At 48.3% G+C, this 17752-nt stretch overlaps 1 protein-coding gene across 3 annotated transcripts in view; it reads right to left on the bottom strand.

The window, feature by feature from the left end:
- The window catches only part of PTPRM (protein tyrosine phosphatase receptor type M), a 605094-nt gene that overhangs the window by 54284 nt on the left and 533058 nt on the right, over positions 1 to 17752 (bottom strand). For all 3 annotated transcript variants that reach the window (XM_031439160.2, XM_064481603.1, XM_031439166.2), the window contains 2 exons: positions 15283 to 15359; positions 11453 to 11489 (listed from right to left, as the gene is read on the bottom strand). In XM_031439160.2, coding sequence (XP_031295020.2) covers positions 11453 to 11489; positions 15283 to 15359 — 114 coding nt within the window. The remainder of the gene's footprint in view (positions 1 to 11452; positions 11490 to 15282; positions 15360 to 17752) is intronic.

Raw genomic sequence — 17752 nt, 5'->3', positions numbered from 1 at the left:
GAAAATAGTGGCTTTGAAGCCTAAGTTTGCCATAATATTTTGAGAAGTCTTTTTTCTTAAACAAAAGCTACGTGTGTTAAAATTAATTTGAATGAAGCATTTCAAAGTAAAAATCCCGAGATCACCCACAGAAGCCTTAAATTAAATTACTTCTGATACACAAACACACACACAGTCGTAACCATGTAGACACACTTATCTGTTAATAAAATCCTAAATAAAGATTACAAAATAAGAAGTCATGTTAGAAATAACTGTGATCGCCCACAGCCCACACACGCCGTGACTGCGATCGCCCTCACACCACATACGCTCTGTGAGGATTTAAATCACAAGGACGGGTTTTGTTAAAAACACACATATTTTTATCTATAAAACATACTCAAAATTAAAAGATTCTTCAAAGTGGTACAAATGTTTTCAACATTAACAAAACATAAAAAAACTTTCGACTTGAAAATAGAAGCAGAATAAGATTCGTCTGACTGTGTTGCTAGAAAATTTGTTTTGGAAACTTGCCCATAAATTGTTGGGACAACTGTTACTGTCCCTTTCACATTCCCCTGGTGTGAGCAGTGAGGCTTCAGGTGTGGGTCAGGGTGGGGTCACCCTCGAGGACTCAAAGCCAAGGGCACGATTGCCCCCTAGTGCAATGTCTACGTTTCACTGCATGATGCAAATATTTCACTGGTATTTATAAGTCCTTTTAAGAACATAATAACCATGAGAATGTTGTGTCACTTTAAAAGAACAGTAATTCCTTTTTTTTTTTTTAAAGTAACATTACTCCTTTATTTCTTTTAACACAGTTTTTTTTAAAAACTTTTTTAAGGTTTTCTTTTGGGGGGTAATTAATTTGGTTTATTTATTTACTTTTCAGAGGAGGTACTGGGGATTGAACCCAGAACCTCATGTAAGCTAAGCATGTGCTCTACCACTTGAGCTATACAACAATAATTCTTAAGATCATTGTACACCCATCAACTGGAAAAGTGACCCCATGGTCCTTTTCCCAAGCTGATACGCTGTGCCTGGGGGAACCCCGCGCTTCTTTGCGGTGACTCCACTATGTGAGGTTAATCTCAGTGGCCCGGAGGGTGAATCCCTTTCCCTTCAGTTCTGCTCTGTCTCCAGCCTCTGGAGCTCAGATCGGCGCTGGCCACTTTCAGGCATCTGCTCAGCCAAGCTGCCCCAGCCCCACCCAACAGAGACCAGCTGCAGAAACTGGGCTAGAGCACACGTGCTCCCCTCCATCTCCCTCTGACGTCCTTCTGTGCCTTCCCAGATCACTTCTCAGCTCCATGTCACTTTCCAACGGTTCCTCAGCCTTCTCCATGCCTCTCTAACCTGCCCGTGTGCGGTTCCTGGATAGGAAACTGGTCTGGATGAAGCCTCTTGGGAAGGAACTGGTCTGGCCTTTGGAACTGAGCTGCTTTCACTCTCATGGAGTCTGACTCCAAGCAGCATGAGAGAAGCCTTCAGAACCCCACGCTGGTGTCCTCTGTTGCTATCCGAGACGGTCAACGTCTGCAAGACTTCAAAAACTGAAGGAAAATATGCTCTCTGCACTTTGTGAGGTAGCTGACCATCTTTGCAAGCCATGTTTGTTTAAGTCAACAACAGTGATGGCAGTGTTTGTACTCTGGGGTGGGGGGGATGCAGGCTGCTGGGGAAAATGGAAGTGGTTCCCCGGAATGCCTCCCTCTGGGAGAAGCTTTAACAGGTATAGGATGTATCAGCTTTTATGAAAACTATGTATGTATACACTACACTCGCATTAAAGCCTGACTGCCTGTGTGCTTTGAGAGATGTGTCCTTGGAAATGACGGAGTAATGATCATGGTAAGAATTTTAGCTAATACTTACGGGAGATTGCCTGCAGAGCTGGTATCTGAGCCCAAACAGTGTAACTCTAGCATCTACACCCTAATTAACCACTCTGCTCTACTGCCTTCTGGAGGTGAAAAAGCCTTGTCCTAGTTACTGGCATAAAACGTGTTCGTACGTGGAAGGAATCTGAGGGCCACGCTTCAAATATTTGATTGTGGCCATGTTGCAAAAGCAAAGGAATATTCGGGAATAAGACCAGTAACAGGGTGAGTCCTGGCAGGACTTTGGCTTGGAACTGGAATGTTCCACAGCATTTCTGGAAACCCCATCTACCTAAGTGAACTGCTACCTGGATTTGGCTCTTTCTGGACGATCAGCCCTGTTCTAGAATCACGCCTTCCCAGCAGTTACACAAACACTGCCAGCTCGCAGCAGAACCACTGTGAACAGAAACGCAAAGGCTGTTTTCATTCTTGACACGGAAACAGAAGGATAAAGGCAGATAAATCAGCTGTGAGTGGCGGGGTAAAGATGCAGCCTCCCAAGAGAAACTCGTGTCTAGAAGAGAAGGGAGGGGTGGTCGGCGGAGAGTGGCAACAGTCTGCTCTTAGATGCAGAGAGAGAGACACACTCCCAGGGGCCCCGATCCCCGGGACAGGCTGGATGGAACCTGCGCACGGAGAGCTGAGAAGAGGCGGACGGGGAAGTGTCTGCAGCCCCGCGAGGGAGGAACATGACAGATGTTCACAGCACAAGAGCCTCCTGCTGGCGGAGTCACAGAGCATTCATCAGGCCTGTCTCCAAAGAGAACCCTCATGAACTCATCCTGAGGACTTGTTCACATTGCAAAGGGGATGCACAGAGAGAAGGCAATCAAGGAGAAACAGAAGAATGACAGCCTTCAGAATGGAGGGGAGGGCGACCCCAAGGACCCGCCCGCCTTCTGTCAAGGAAAAGCAACGCAAGGAGAAAGCCTCCAGCCACCTGCTCGGGGACACTGCCAGAGGGACAAGAGCTTCCATTAGCCTCTCTCTTCTTTAATTAAGCTTTTTTTTTTCTCACGATACAAGTGGGATCCACTTTGATTTAAGGAAAAAGAGAATGCATCTTAAAAAAGAATAAAACAGAGGTAAGCTAATTCCCTAGACATAGCTCAGTGCAGGCAGTCTCAGGTTTTCAACAGCAGTGAGAAATCTCCAGAAGCATCCTTTTGAGTGAGAAGGCAAGAAAAAGAGCTTGCCCTGGCCAACACTACTCAAGTTGGCTGCCTTGATAAACTTGTCCAAAACCATTGAGTCCATGGGGGTAAAGGACCTTGGTCCCGGGACTCAGGAAGAATGGTTTTGGGCTGAATCAGACCTCACTTCTTCACCTGCTCAGCAGTTTAGGGTTGGGAGAGAGAAACAGCCTGAGCATGGCCCACGTCTGACGTTGCAGCGAAATCACAGACTGGTACTAGCTGGCCCTTCATACACACGGCCCACCGCGTCATTCCTAAGTCACGCTGTGTTCCCGACCTTGTACTTCACCAACAGTTGGTCGGTGCACAGAAATGTTTGTGCGATTTTTGATGAATGAGGCCTGAAAGGAATGAAACCCATGACGTTCCTCCTAAGTTGAACACGGCACAGACCCCATTAAAACACATGCGTTTGTCCGTACGGTTCACAAGTCCTTCTGCACACGGGGCTCATCTGAATGGATGCGGATGAAAGTCACTTAAACCAACCTGCACTGTAAGTTTCAACTGTTTGAATTCTATCATGAGGGAGCTGGACTTGAAGACTTTTAAAGCTTCTCCCAGCTCCAAAAGATCCTACAATTTTTCGACTTCAAATGAGGAACACTTCTAAATTCCTCTTTTTTTTAACTGAAGTATAGTCAGTTTACAATGTTGTGTCAATTTCTGGTGCACAGCATAGTGATTCAGTCATACATACATACATGTATTTGTTTTCATACTCTTTTTCCTTACAGGTTACTACAAGATATTGAATGTAGTTCCCTGTGCTGTGCAGAAGAGATCTGTTGTTCATCTATTTTATATACAGTAGTTAGTGTCGGCACATCGCGGGCTCCCAGTTTACCACTCCCACCCCCTTTTCTTCCTGGTCACCATAAGCTTGTTCTCTACGTCTGTGAGTCTGTTTCTCTTTTGTAAATAAGTTCATCTAAATTCTTCTTAAAGACTTAAAAAGCATTTGTGGCAGGGCACTCGAGGACCCAGCACCTGCTTAGCAGTGGGATATCATCTGTTTTCAAGTCATTCTGTATTCACTTAGGCTCTGTTACTCAGGGGATACGGTTCCGCCGTAGCATCTCTGACAACAGGGGTGGATGCTACCTAACACGATTTAATTTTGGTTTCATCTTTTAATTTGCAAACTGTCTTTAAACGTTCTCAGGACTCATGAGCAAGTTTATTAAGGGCACAGGGATGAGCGATGTCTGTGATCTGACCTTTCAGCTAATTGGCCAGTAGCTTTTGAAATTAATCTGGGGAAGAAAAACTATTGTTTGAAAGGAAGTTTGTGGGTCAGCTGTTTATTGCAATTCTTCATTTTCCCTTGGAAAACTGCAGATGGAGAGTGAGATGCAGGCAGGCCCTGCATGGAGAGCGTGGCCCTGGGTGTTGGGAATACTTGGATGTCCTCAGAGGTCACCGTCTGCTTGGGCACAAATCGCTCTTCCTCAAAGCCTCCCTGTGGAAGTTTGGACACTAGAGAGTCCTCCACTCTACGGGGCAGTACTTTTAAATAAACCTCAAACAGGACAGGAGCAGTGAATCCAAACATAACCCACAACCCACTGACAACGTGGGAACAACTCAGCTGGCAAGAACAATGGCGAGTGATGCAGAATTTGAACTTGAGGTGCCCACCACCCTGGTGCTTGGAGGAATAAAAACAAAGGTTGTTTACTGAAAGCTTAGCTTGTGATTTAAAAAAATTTTTTTCTTTCAATTCTACTGAGAAAAAAATTCAAGTGTTTATCTCCATCTGGAGACCAGAACGCAGGAGACAAAAGCTCTCTGTAGAGCGTGCAGAACCTGCAGTGACCCTCTGGCAAGTCTCTGCCTCGAGAACGACTTGCCAGGGAGCAGTGTCCTGCTCTGAGCACCAGTATTTACCTCTTCAGAGGCCTGCTGTGGAATCTGACCTGGAAAAATACACACCGTATTTATCTTTCTGAAATCCTTATGAAAATATCCACACCATGCAGAGTATTGGACGAAACGCAGAAGGAAGACAGGTGAGCAGTGAACAGGAGGCAGGCAGTGCAGCCAAGTTTCCACTGTTTCCCAGCAGCTGAGGACCTGGAGGTAATCCCACTGTTAACCTTCAGGCCCCATACTTGTATCACCTGCATGTAGAAGCTTGTTCTTAGCTCAGAGTCTCTGGAGGACATTTTTCTGGGCTCCCCTTTTTCAGATGCTTAGCAGATTATAGTTATGGACAAATGAGGCTGATCATACGAGGTGGAGATGGGAGGGGGGCTGTATCTGCACGAGCAGAGTCAGAGAAACAAGGTGATTTTGACAAGATGGACTCTCCCCAAAACGGCACCTGGATTTACTGACACATCTGAAGAAGAAGTCACCACAAGAACAGGCGCTGACCAGCCCTCAGCTTGGAAAGGAAGCAGCCCCAGATGTTGGAGATAAAAATCCACTCAGGCCAGCAGACACCTGGTCAGGCCAACAGGAGGTGTCTTTTTGCCTGCATGGAGTATTTTGCTGCCCGGTTGGTGTCGGGTGCACGGCAACTCCCCATCCGTTCCTCTGTTCCCTCCTGCACTCCCTCCCTCGCACCTGCCTTCTCACGGGCGTCGCCTCCCGCCCCGCGCTCCACCGGCCACCCCACCAGCAGGCAGGTCCTCGGGAATCAGTGGGTGAATTCTGAGGCTCTTCTTCAGATGTCAGGCCAAGAAGCAGACGTCTGCCGAAGAGACACAAGTTGTTCTTGCCAGGTGAGGGCAGTTCTGTCCCAGGGATGGTAAGTAACTAATCGGTATCTAGTTTTTCTGTCTTTCCTGTGTTTATGCCAGTGTGGCTTGGCATCCCAAAATATGACACTGAGCATCTGGAGACTCAAAGCATGAAAGATGTTATCGTTTTAATTCTAGATCGTTAAAATCCACACAATTTACTCTTCTTGAGTATAGGTGCTCTGACACCCACTCTGTCATTGCTTTTTTCCTGAACTGTGCCAATTTCAGTGGGTTGACCCCCTCCCCTGCCATGGGGAGTTCTGAGCTTGGGCTTGATCACGCCACGTGGAGTCTCTTTGTTACCATCAGCGTTGGCTCCGCCGAGCAGCACCCTTGTGAAGCCCTGGACCAGTGGGTCTTCCAAACAGGTGCCCACACGGGAGCAGGATGACTCCAAATGCGCCATGTCATATTTCAGGGCATTTAAGACAATTTTAGTTAAGAAGTATTTTCAGATGTGAATGTATTTTAGAAAATTTGCTTTTTGAGAAGCATCGAAACTTAGAAGGAAGTGGCTGCATCCTACATTTGTTTTGTAAAAGATGAACCACGTGATTTGCAGGGGCGAGTTTCGTAAGGCCAGTGTACACGGCACAAAAGGTGCACGGCGGGGATCACACGTTACCCGGCCCCACCAGACACCAGAGAGGCGCCCGCAGCGTCCCGCCCACACACACTCAGCTACTTGTTAGTTACCCCTCTGTTCAACCCTGCTTCTCCCCGTGGGCCTCAAGTCTTCTATTTGTGAAACAAGACATGTAAGTATCTTAAATGGCCAGAGGATGGAAAATACACTAAACTAGCTACAGCACAAAGCCTAGTACATAAAAAGCACTTCATATTTACTGAACGGATGGACAAAGAAAAATGCTGAGTTTCAGAAAGAAAAGTCTATCAACCCAAACTACCCATACAGAAAGAAAATGACTTATCCCTTTCATTAAATGAAGGAAACACACTTATAAATCAACAGTTTTGAGACCAGAACATATTTAAAATTAGAAAACGTATTTCAGTCGTCTGCAACCCGGATTGTTGAATAAACCAAAGCTACAACGGCCTGGCTGTCATTACTGTTGTCTGAATGATTTTCTCTCCCAGATTTTCTGGTGGTTACTCCCTGCTAATCTTTGTTTCCAGTTTTCCCTCCAGGATAATCCCATACTAATTAAACTTCTTAAAGCGTTGTTTTCCCTTTTCCCTCCCTGCTTTTCCGCCTTCCATTAAACAACACTCCTTATCTGAAGCCTTTCAATCAGGTTACTTGTCAGTTCTCTGTTCAGAGCCCCTCTCATTCAGGGGTTTTTATTTGGGGTGTATGGATTTTTCAGCCTGGATTTTAGTAAGTCGGAAGATGCCTGAATGTCTATGTAGAACAGTGTGTCTGTGTGACTCTTTCCTGAGAGATGATCCATTTCAACAAGCAACCAAGAAGACTCAAGACACCAGAGCTGAAGACCGTCCCCCTCCACGGGGCGCCCCCGAGCCCTCTGCTGGGGGCCGCCCCCTGGGCGCAGAACTGCCTCCCGTCTACCCCGCTCCAGCTCCTCTGAAGCCCCGGCTAGGTGCCGGAGCCCCCACGTGGCTAGGACGGGACCTCCAGATCTCGGGATGCTCGTTCCCCTGGCAGGATCCTCCAGCCCGCAGATGAGCGTGGGAGTGAGGCAGAGGGATGGGACGCTGGGCAGGCTGCACCCATCATGGACTTACAGCCTCTTCTCCCACAACGACCTCGCACCGTCTTTCCTGAGTTCTCTGAAGCAGGACTCTCGACGTCAGTTTGAAAAATAAACCTAAACAGTAATAAACGGGACGCCTCCCAGGGCCCGAGTTCCTACACCACGTGACGGGCAGGTGCTCTCCCGAATCACCTTGCGGGAGCACTTCCGATGGGTGGGCAGCTGCTCCAGCTCACGGCCCACGTGGTGGTCTCCATGGGGTATCTTCTGATTGATGATGATCAGCTCTGGGTGACTCTACCCGCCTGTACACTGTCTCTCTCCGCAAGCCCAGCTTCTGGAATCCCATCTGTGCCCAGGCTCCGAGTATGGACGCGCATTTACAGATGGGACCTCCTCTCCTTGGATCCCTGGTGCACCCAGCTGTAAGTCCTGAATGTTACAGCTGTGCTCATGGCTGGCTGGGCCGATGTGATGAAGTGAACGCTGGGCCATCAGTCTATCAGCTGCCGGATGGAAAACAATGAAAGGCCAGGGAGACACGAAGAACACACTAAGAAACCCACAGGTCTGGCTTGAACGTGGTCCCTCCAATTCGCAGAAAAATTTCATTACCATCAAAGGTCAGAGTCAGTTACTGGTAAAAAAATCAATAAACTTGTGGGGGTGGGGGGAGGCTGAAGAGCTAAATTCACGACACGTCCTCTGTATCGAAGGGACTTGGTAGAAATACATGTATTTCAAACTCTTGGGGATAAAGCTGGTTGTCAGGAAAATGGACCATTCGTGTAGTTTCAGGGGTTCCTGCTGTGAACAGATTTTTAAAGACTCACATCAGTGCAAAACAGAGAGGAAAAAAAAGACCACGGAGGGATTTCAAAATCGCGTCTGCCTGTTAGTCTTCATCACCCACTTTGTTGGACTTCGCGCATGAAGTTGTTCGTGCTTTTTTCCTTTTTTTTTTTTTTTTTTAAATGAAAGCAATCCATGAGCGGGTTTGACCTGTCCCTGCCAATTACTTCAGAGAGATGGAAATTCTTATTGCTGGCAACCCGAGGCCATCCGTTCAATTATGCTGGTGGCATATACTAGAAGAGACATTCTGACTTTTTAATCTGAACATCACGGTCGGAATGTATTACTCATAACAAGACACGCACTGTCTAGACTGACTGTTCGATGAAAAATCTCACTTCTTCCTCCTCGTCCCGCACCAACAACAGTGATGTACGGACTGCCAGTTTCTGAAGTCCAATCTGTAGCTCACTCGGCCGTGAGGAAAGGGCCGCCCTCTGTGAACAGGCAGACACCCTTCTCCGTTAAGGGCACCTGGGTGTCCGCTACCAACTGATTACATCTGTCATTTCTCAGCTGCCGGCAAATGTATTTGCTCATTAACATTTGGTCAGTTGAAGGCTGTCAAACACGATCACTGGGCAGGTCAGTGTCATTCAAGTACTTCCAAAGGGGCCAGAAAGTGCCTTCCCCAGTGGTATTTTTCTTCGAAGAGTGCTCTCCCTCAGGAAGAGAGGGGCAGAGAGAACAGAAGGAGGGGAGCCGGAGAGAAAGCACACGCAGGGCGCCGGGGGCTTCAGCCTCTCCTTCCGCTCGCCGTGGGGTCACGTTAATCTGCAGGTCCTCAGCCGGCAAGATGGAAGTAAGATTTAACTTGATGTTCATACTTTTTCAGAAAATGTGGGCTACTAATTAAGAAATCGGTAGTGTTTTGTATATTTTGCAGTAAAAACTTCAATATATGTACTTTCAATAAAATCTGTAAAAACTGCAAATTTCAAATAATTGTCGAATGTAATAAATCAGATCAGATCCGTTATGGCCCTTACTTTGGGACACTCTGAAAGTCTGGTATGGATACGAAGCACTAACAACCGGCTCTTCTAAAGGCATCGGTTAGTTCGGTTTGGAAGCTCCCCTGGTTGGACTCAGAGGACTGGAAACACATCCTCATCCTGTCCCAGATGTAGGACAGGCACTGAGCAACTCCTCATGAAAGCCAGATTCATGCTAGTTTTATGCTGGGCGCAGTCCACGTGGCATTTCCTCTGACTGCAAAGCGACCTTGGAAGAGACCTTCCCGACATCATTCTGGAGAAGGAAGCACACCTGAACCCGGATGTAGAGCCCGTAAGTGGCGACACAAGACCGCGGCGTGATGCCACCCAGGTTCTGGCTGGGGCGGTGGGGATTCGCAGGATACACTCCACTTCAGCTACACCTAGAGCCCTGCTGTCCAGCACCACCAGAGGGGAACAGCCAAACAGCTATTTAAATCAGTATTAAAACTTACAGTTCAGCTCGTCATTCGCGGTAGGCACATTCTGAGTATCAGTATATGATGAGCGGTACCAAAGTGCACCGCGCAGACGTAGAAGATTTCCACCAGCGCAGGAAGCTCTACGGGAGGGTGCTGCTCTAGGTGCTGGAATTCGGGTCTCTGGCCACGACCACCTCTTCTATCTTGTGACTCATTTACTGAACTTGGCCTCAATCCTTTAGTGCCTTCCCTGTCCTCATGGCCCACCGGACACGTCTGACCTCCCTGCCTCCAAGCCTAGACTTTCTAACCATGATTTTCTTGGACTCCTTGATTCCCTTGCTCCTTGACTTCTCTTGGGCATCCCCCTGCCCATCCCTAACTGTTGGCAGGTCGCACGCAGATGTCCCTGCTCCTGCTTCTAGGATATAGTGCACCGCTGGAAACAGTTCACCTCATATTGACTCACTAACTTGGCCCTGATGATGCCTCTTCCCAAAAACCTCAGAATCGCCCATGATCCTCACTCTCCATGGATGACTCGCCTTCTCGTTGGTGGGGAAGATGGTACAAAAATCACGCCGTGAACTTCCCTGACATGTTTCTCTGATTTTCGCCTTCCTTTAGCCAAAGTGACCCACTGACCGCTTTCCACCCAGAAACACTGACTTCCTGCTTTCAGAGCTTTGCCCGTGACGTTTCCATCAGTTAGGTGTTCTCCCAGCCTCACCCCTGCCACAAAGCTGTTTTTAGATCATCCCTTCCGAAAGCAAACTCTTTCTTGTCCGAGTTTCCCTAACATTTTGTCTGTACTGCTCACATCAGGGTCCCCTGCCAACACACACCAACAAAAATCAAACTGTATTTCTATATGCTAGTGATAAACATGTGGGCATGAAAATTAAAAAGACAGTATCATATACAGTTTCTCAAAAAAAGAGAAATACTTAGATGCACATCAAACAAAACAGGTATAAGACTTACATGTTGAAAACCTCACAATGCTGATGAAGGAAATAAAAGATCAAAATAAATACAGAGACATACCATGTTCATGGCATAGAAGACTCAAAAGAGTAAAGACACCAATTCTTCCCCAACTGATTTCAAATTTAATGCAGTTCTTAGCAAAATTGTAGCAAGATATTTATAGATGTAGATAATTCTAAAATTTATGTGGCAAAACAAAGCAACTAGAATATCTAAATCAGTTTTGAAAAAGAAGATTACAGTGGGAGCAATCAGTCTACTCATTTTCTTTTCTTTTCCTTTCTTTTCAGTCACCACACAAGGCTTCAGTGATGTAAGAGGGGTCCTTGCTGGAGTCGCCGGCAACCCTGGCAGCAACCAGGTCTTTACACAGAGAGTAGTCAGTATTCAGCGAACTTCTATGTATCTATTTTTGCAAATGCCAGATTAATTGCTAAGGTAGACAGGGTTAATTCAGTAATTAATTGAATACATTTCTTCTAATGATCTCAACATAAAGTTCTCACTATACGATTACACTGCCAGGACTTGTGACGGGAAAACAAGGGCGCATGTGTTGACGCCTGGAACTGCAGTCAGCGCTGCTATGGCAACAAGCGACGGTGTTCGGAGGGAGGGCGAGCCGGGCTCCAAATGACGGGGAAGGGGAAGACCACCGAGAAAGGCTTCAGAGCTCGAATAAACTTACCTTGTGTCGCAATGTAATGATTGGGTCGATGATAACCCTAAAAATAAATGAGAAAGAATATTAGACAAACCTAAAAATCAGTAAGCAGCTCGCAAGTCCCACGCTAAGTTTGCCGAAATGAATGCGCGTACCCACACCAACAGCCGCGTCGCCTGAACGGTAAATGACCAGGCCCAGCACCACTGGTTCCTCCTAATAAGCAAGGGTGCGTCCGACAGAGCAGTTCTGAAGCCTGCACCGGGCGGGGCGGGGCAGTGAGTAACGGAACCACACACAGGCTATGAGATGACGGATAAGCACTAAACACGAGCAATTTACAGACTTCCTGAAATCACAGGACCACGACTTCTATTAGAGTGCAAACCGCCTGGGAACGGGCAATAGAATTTCATTTGCGTTTGGGCTGTTACTGGCAATGTGAAAAAGCTCTAATGTGTATTCTGATATATTAGTCTAGGCAGTTATGTCAACAGTAATACTAAACATCATTCTTAAACACCACTAATACCACGACATGATGCTGTAGCAGGAGCCAGGGACTTAGAGAGGCAGAAGTTCTGCAAGACCCCTTCCGTTTATCTGATCCCACAAGAGGGGTAAGATGAAAACCGAGACCAAAGAAAAAGGGAACGAGGGACACTGCAGGATCAATATCTGGGAAAGATAAAGCCAATTCAGAGAAAATTACACACGAGTAACATACCTTATCACCACGGACCTGGATACCTTCCCTTGCTGTCCCCTGAGATTGCCCACCACACTGTGCCCACAGCCAGCTGGAAAACAGAGTAAACTCGGAAAGGCCGACTTCTCAGACCACTTAGATGCGTATCTGTTAGATTCTTTCTGCTCTTAAAAACAAGTCCACAACAGCGAACGACAAAAGCAAACACACTCTTTAATACAACTGGCCTGCTCTTGGTCTCAAGCACAGAATCACGACCAACATTGAAACTATCTAGATGGTTCCCATTTCTTGCCAGCTGATAAACGCCACAAGGTGAGACCCCGTCTGACTTATTCACTGTACATGACAGTCCTAGCGAGGCGCTGGGAGATGGGGGGCCCATCTGCTGAGCTGAAATAGTCCGCACCACCTGTGTTGCTAAGCACGACGGCCACTTCCCAGGCACCGTCTACTTGACCTGTGAGAGGCACGAACACAGCTGAGCCCCTGAAATGCTTTCTGCACTGTGGCTTCCGGATGGGACGCTCTCTGAGTTTCTTCCTGCCCGCCCCCCCGGCTCCTCCTCTCTCCTGTGCCAGCTCCTCCCGTTCGCCCAGATGCTGATGTTCGGATGCCGTGTTCCTGGGCTCTCCTTCGCCTACACTCACTCCCCGGGTGAGCTCATCCAGCCTCCCGGCCGTCAAGGCCCCCAGTGTACCGGGGAGCCCTGTGTTCTCACCTGCAGCTGCACCTTTCCCCTGAAACCCCGAGGCGACGTCACTGCCCGATTCACACCTCCACTTAGATGTCTAACACGCATCTGAAGCCTGACGCGCCGAAACCCGGCTCCTTGTGGCCTCTAGGCCGTTCCACGGAGCCTGCTCCCCCACGACCCTAAGAGAATGGTGATTGCACCTCCTGAAGGCACGGGGCCCCCTCCGTCCTCCACACCCCACTGCCAATCTGGCAGCGAAGCCGTTGCTTTGCACATCTCTCTCCCTCCAGGGCCCCCGCCTGGGCCAGGCCACCAGTGTCCCTCTCCGATGGCTGCCACGGCCGCCTCTCAGGTCCTCTTGCTCCGACCCCCGCTGACGTTCAGTGCATCCTCCGCTCAGCTTCCAGACCCTGTCACTCCTCTGCATCTGTGCATTTGTCACTCCTCTAACAACTGCCCGGCTCACAGTCAGAGCCAAACTCCTCAGCACTGTGGACGCTACCTGGCCCGTGACCTCTCTTGTCCCATCACCTGGGACTCCACCCCCTTCACATCACAGACACTCCTGGCTTGTCTTTCTCCACGTTCGCCATTTGTGGTCAACGGGCTGCTTCTCAGCCTGGATGCTCAGCACCCAGGTGTCAACCTGGCTCAGCCCCTCACCTTCTTGGCTCAAAGGTCACCTTCTCAGTGGAGCTGACGGCAGCCACTCTATTCCAAGCCGCAGTCCACCTCCAAGCCTGGGGCCCCTTCTCCTCCGCTGGGGCTTTCCTCGCTCCCCAGTCCCTCCGACCACCTAACATCCCAGACAGAGTTAACCGACGCACCTCACTCACTGTCTGTTTCTCCTGATTAGACCGTCAGATCCACTATGTCAGAGGTCTGTCTTTTGTTTTTGGTCTGAATTGTCCACAGTTATAACACCAGTACCTCGAACTGTTACTGCCCTAGAACAGGTGCTCAACAAAATCTCACTGACTAAGTGGAGAGGGAACTGAATGTGGACCCTCCTCCTGGTTAAAATGGAAACGAATGAACCCGGTATCGTCAGCACGTTCACGTCCTCCCTCCTCTGCATCTCCGCCCACTGATTCTTCACAGCTCAGTCCACATGGCCTCCACGACAAAGCCTGATCTGATCGCAATGAGCCTCAGTCAGTGACTCCGCAGACCCTCACTGAGCGCTCACAACAGCTGAGGCGTGTGTCAGGGCCAGGGAGACGGCAGCGAGGGGGGCACTGGCCCTCTGCTTGGGGACCCAGCAGGGGCTGTTGGAGCTGAGACCGCGGCGTGAACGGGGTTCCCTTGGAACCTCCCCAGGGAAGGGGTGTTACAGCGGAGATGTCTCCTTCAGCATTTAAGCTGTGAGGCCTTGGGGAGAAGGCAGCAGTCTCGGGCCTCTCTGAGTACTCCTGTGAGGCACTCACGAAACACTGCTGAACAAGGGAGTAAGTGCAATGTGTCTTAGGAAGAAACTCTGCTTTAATAGAAAAAATTCTACCTTGGGTTGGGTGTTTTTGGTCGTTTTCAACTGTATGGTCTAGGGGTCTTCGTCTGAAGAACAAGATGCGAATTATTCTTTAAAGATTCCTTCCCAGACCCCACCCTCAAATCTATAACCCAAAACGCCAAACTTGCCAATGAGCGCTCAGCATAACATTCTTAGTTATCTTTAGATGACCCCTAGAGATCGTGACGCCGGTATTTCCAGTAGCATCTGAGCAATACTCAACCAAGACAAGAAAAGGATCCGTCTATCTGAGTAACACCTGCACGTGGAAGTACTGACGGATTAGGGAACAGTGTGATGTCCAAGCACAGAGGATGCCTCGGGGGCTGGGACCTGTTTAATGTAAACTTGGGCCTTGGAGGTAACAGCAACTTTCCCTTGATTTTCAGTCTACTTTTGATTTCATTCATTCTTTCAAGTGAAAACATGCTGTCTCCTAAAGAATTTATTCTGATGTAAGGCATTCAGTTAACATGATGCCGAATGAACAAAGAAGCAGGCTTCAATAATTAAGCAGCCTACATATTTAATGACACGTCTTGCGTGCATCAGAAGTCCTGGTTAACAGCTGCAGACGACTTTGAAGGCAACTTAAAAGTGTAGTGATGACAAGAGATGGCAAATCATTGAATTAGGAATTAGAGAGTTTTGTCCTATTAATAGGCAAACAGATTTTTTTAAGTGTCAAATAATCCAAGTTGTTGACAAAAAATGGAAATAAGATTTTCTTAGTCCACAGAAAGAAGGCAGAGACTGTCTCAGGGAATTCACCAGCCTGCAGGCTGACAGGTGTTCACCGGAAAGTTCTGGACAGGACCAGGCTTGTGTGTTTGCTCCCGAGGTTGGACCAAGGTACGTCCGCCAGTCTTAGAGCGGACGCACGGGGGCGTGATATGTGTCAGAACAGATAGGTTTACTGACAGTTTCAAAATACATACGTCGATATAATTCCCATTGATGTAGTCCGAGTTGTTGTCTCCTTCTATGGTCTGCAGCCTCACGCGGGAATGGTCGTCTGTCAAGGGAAAGGACAAAAAAAAAAAAAAAAAAAAAAATTTAACAAAAGCAATCTGTTGGGCTGCCCAGAGCCCCAGATTGTACGCACGTCACAGGGGAGCATCCATACGCATGCTGCTTTAGAGACAAAGGCTTAAATACTTCACCCCTCCCACCCTTTCACTCTTCAAACTGGGAAGGATTTATAGCTCTTTGCATTTTACAATAAATCTCATTAACTTATTCTTTGATCGTTTACAGACGCGAAGCATTGGCAGAGGTTGGAAACTTTTACCTGTGAATCACAACAGAACTATTTCTGGGATTGGAAGTTTAGCACCTTCACTAAATCATCTGGGAGCCCTGAGATCCTGAAGGTTGCCTATGACAGCCAGCTTGACAAATGAGTCATAAACCACAGCCCAGCCTCTGGGAGCTGTGCACACAGTTCCAACCTCAGTCACAGGCCCAGAGTCCCCAGAGCCCTCCCCTGCACAGAGGGCATCAGCGGGTAGAGCAAGGCTGTCCCCCACCAGCCATGTGGCTGCCGGCCACTCAGTGACGCCACCAAGCCTCAGCCACGCGTCTGGAGAAAGGATGACAGTGTCTGCTGCAAACTGGGCTGTTTTAAAGATTAAATGCAAACACAAATTGCCAAGCACACCACCAACACACAGCAAGCACCGTCCAGGGTTCATGATGGTGGCCCTAATTAGCTATATTAAACCATTTTTCTGAATGGAAAAATTTTCTCCATAAATGCTGCTGAGACATCTCAAGTATTTCTTTGAAAATCTGTATTTTAAAAAGGAAAGTGCTAAAAGCCCTAAAAGGGCAGAGAGTTCCCCGTTTTGCTCACTGGTCTACCCTGACCCCTGTATTAGTTCTGTACCACAGTAGAACTCCCCCCAAATACCTTTAAATGAATAAAAAGTGAACCTTTCTTTTTTAAGTGAATCATTTAAACACTGTTTTCCTAAGTGAATGTACTTTCTAGAAGTGGAACCTGTCCCCCCAGTGGAAGCTCACACCCAAGCCCAGTATTTGGAGCGGGTAAAGGCCGGCTGCTCTGAGAGTGAGCGCTGAGGTCGCTGAGAGGGGACCTGAGGGGCACTTGGCAAATCCCACTTGCCACGATGCTGGGAAGTGGAAGGTCTTGCCTCTAAACTGTTGACTTTTCATCTGGGTCAGTGGTGAGAAATGACACCCCCAGTTTGAGGCAAGAGCCAGGAGGCCAGCAGGTGACAGACTGCTTTACCCACCACCACTGGACCAAGTGTGGACTCCAACCTGCTCCTTGGCCTCATGTGCTCATGGGTGAAAGTCAACCTTTCGGGCCAGTCCCTCAAGTTCAACCCTCTGTGGATGAACTTCTGTATGTTCTCAACAGTGTGGGTAGAAGGAAATCTGGCTCAAGTTTTCCACCCTTCCTTCACTGATGGGACTTCTTGCTTCAGTTTGTGACAGGTGGTCATACGGGTTCACATCTGTGCCTCATTGTTAGCGGGGGCTCAGGACGTGTATCTGGAAGGTGGTGAGAAGGGGGGCTACAGGCAGCGGTCATGCCTGTGGGCTCGAGGGCTAGTGTGCCCACTGGACTCCCTCCCCGTTTGTAATTTTGGGCAAACTGCTTCATTCCTTTGTGCTTTCGTTGTTCCCTGATCTGTAAAACGGGGATTCACACTGCCCCCTACATGGGATTAAGGTGAGCATGAAAATAAAACACAGAAAGAGCTCAGCAGAAAGCCTGGTGTACAGTGAGTGACGCGTGCTGTCAGCTGTCGGGATTACCGCGTGCTGTGTAACAGACACGCCTGCTTTTCTTCGCACTATCTTTATAGATGCTGCCCAAACTGACGACAGCAAACCAGGAATGGACCCACAGGCAGTCAGAATTTTTCCCTGAGGTTACCTGCTCTTAGAGCCAGTTTCCTAGGATCCATTTTGCTTAAAACCAGAGGCTCCTGCCTGGAGTTTGCCCGTGTCGTCAGGGCACTGGGTTTTGCACATGGTGGGGGAATCAGTGCACACACGACCACTTGGGCATGGAACTCTGAGCAATTTCTGGGGTAAAGCCATCTGAGCTTCTTGGATGAAGGATGTTACCGCAGAACTGAATCACGGCTCTCCTGCACACACAGGGCTTTGACTCAGCTCCTCTGGAGGAGCTCAGGTATACTCTGTATGCTCCCTGACTTTCCCTGGGCAGTTCTGTAAAAGGCAGGCGCCGCATTCAAGCCTCCCAATGTTCAGAAGCAGGGCTATTCAGGATGGATTGTGCCTCCTTGTCAGAATCCCTCCTCTTCCACACTTGAGGATGGCCTCAGGATGGCCCACTCCCCATGATTTACCACCCCTGGGTCTCTCAAGTTGTTGTGTAATGTTCTCGTTAGGGACTTCAGTCTCTGACAA

The sequence above is a fragment of the Camelus dromedarius genome, chromosome 32 (genome assembly GCF_036321535.1).
Source record: "Camelus dromedarius isolate mCamDro1 chromosome 32, mCamDro1.pat, whole genome shotgun sequence".
Classification (NCBI taxonomy): Eukaryota; Metazoa; Chordata; class Mammalia; order Artiodactyla; family Camelidae; genus Camelus; species Camelus dromedarius.
Note: the sequence above shows the minus strand (reverse complement) of the source record. Positions and strands in the feature narration are given on the sequence as shown.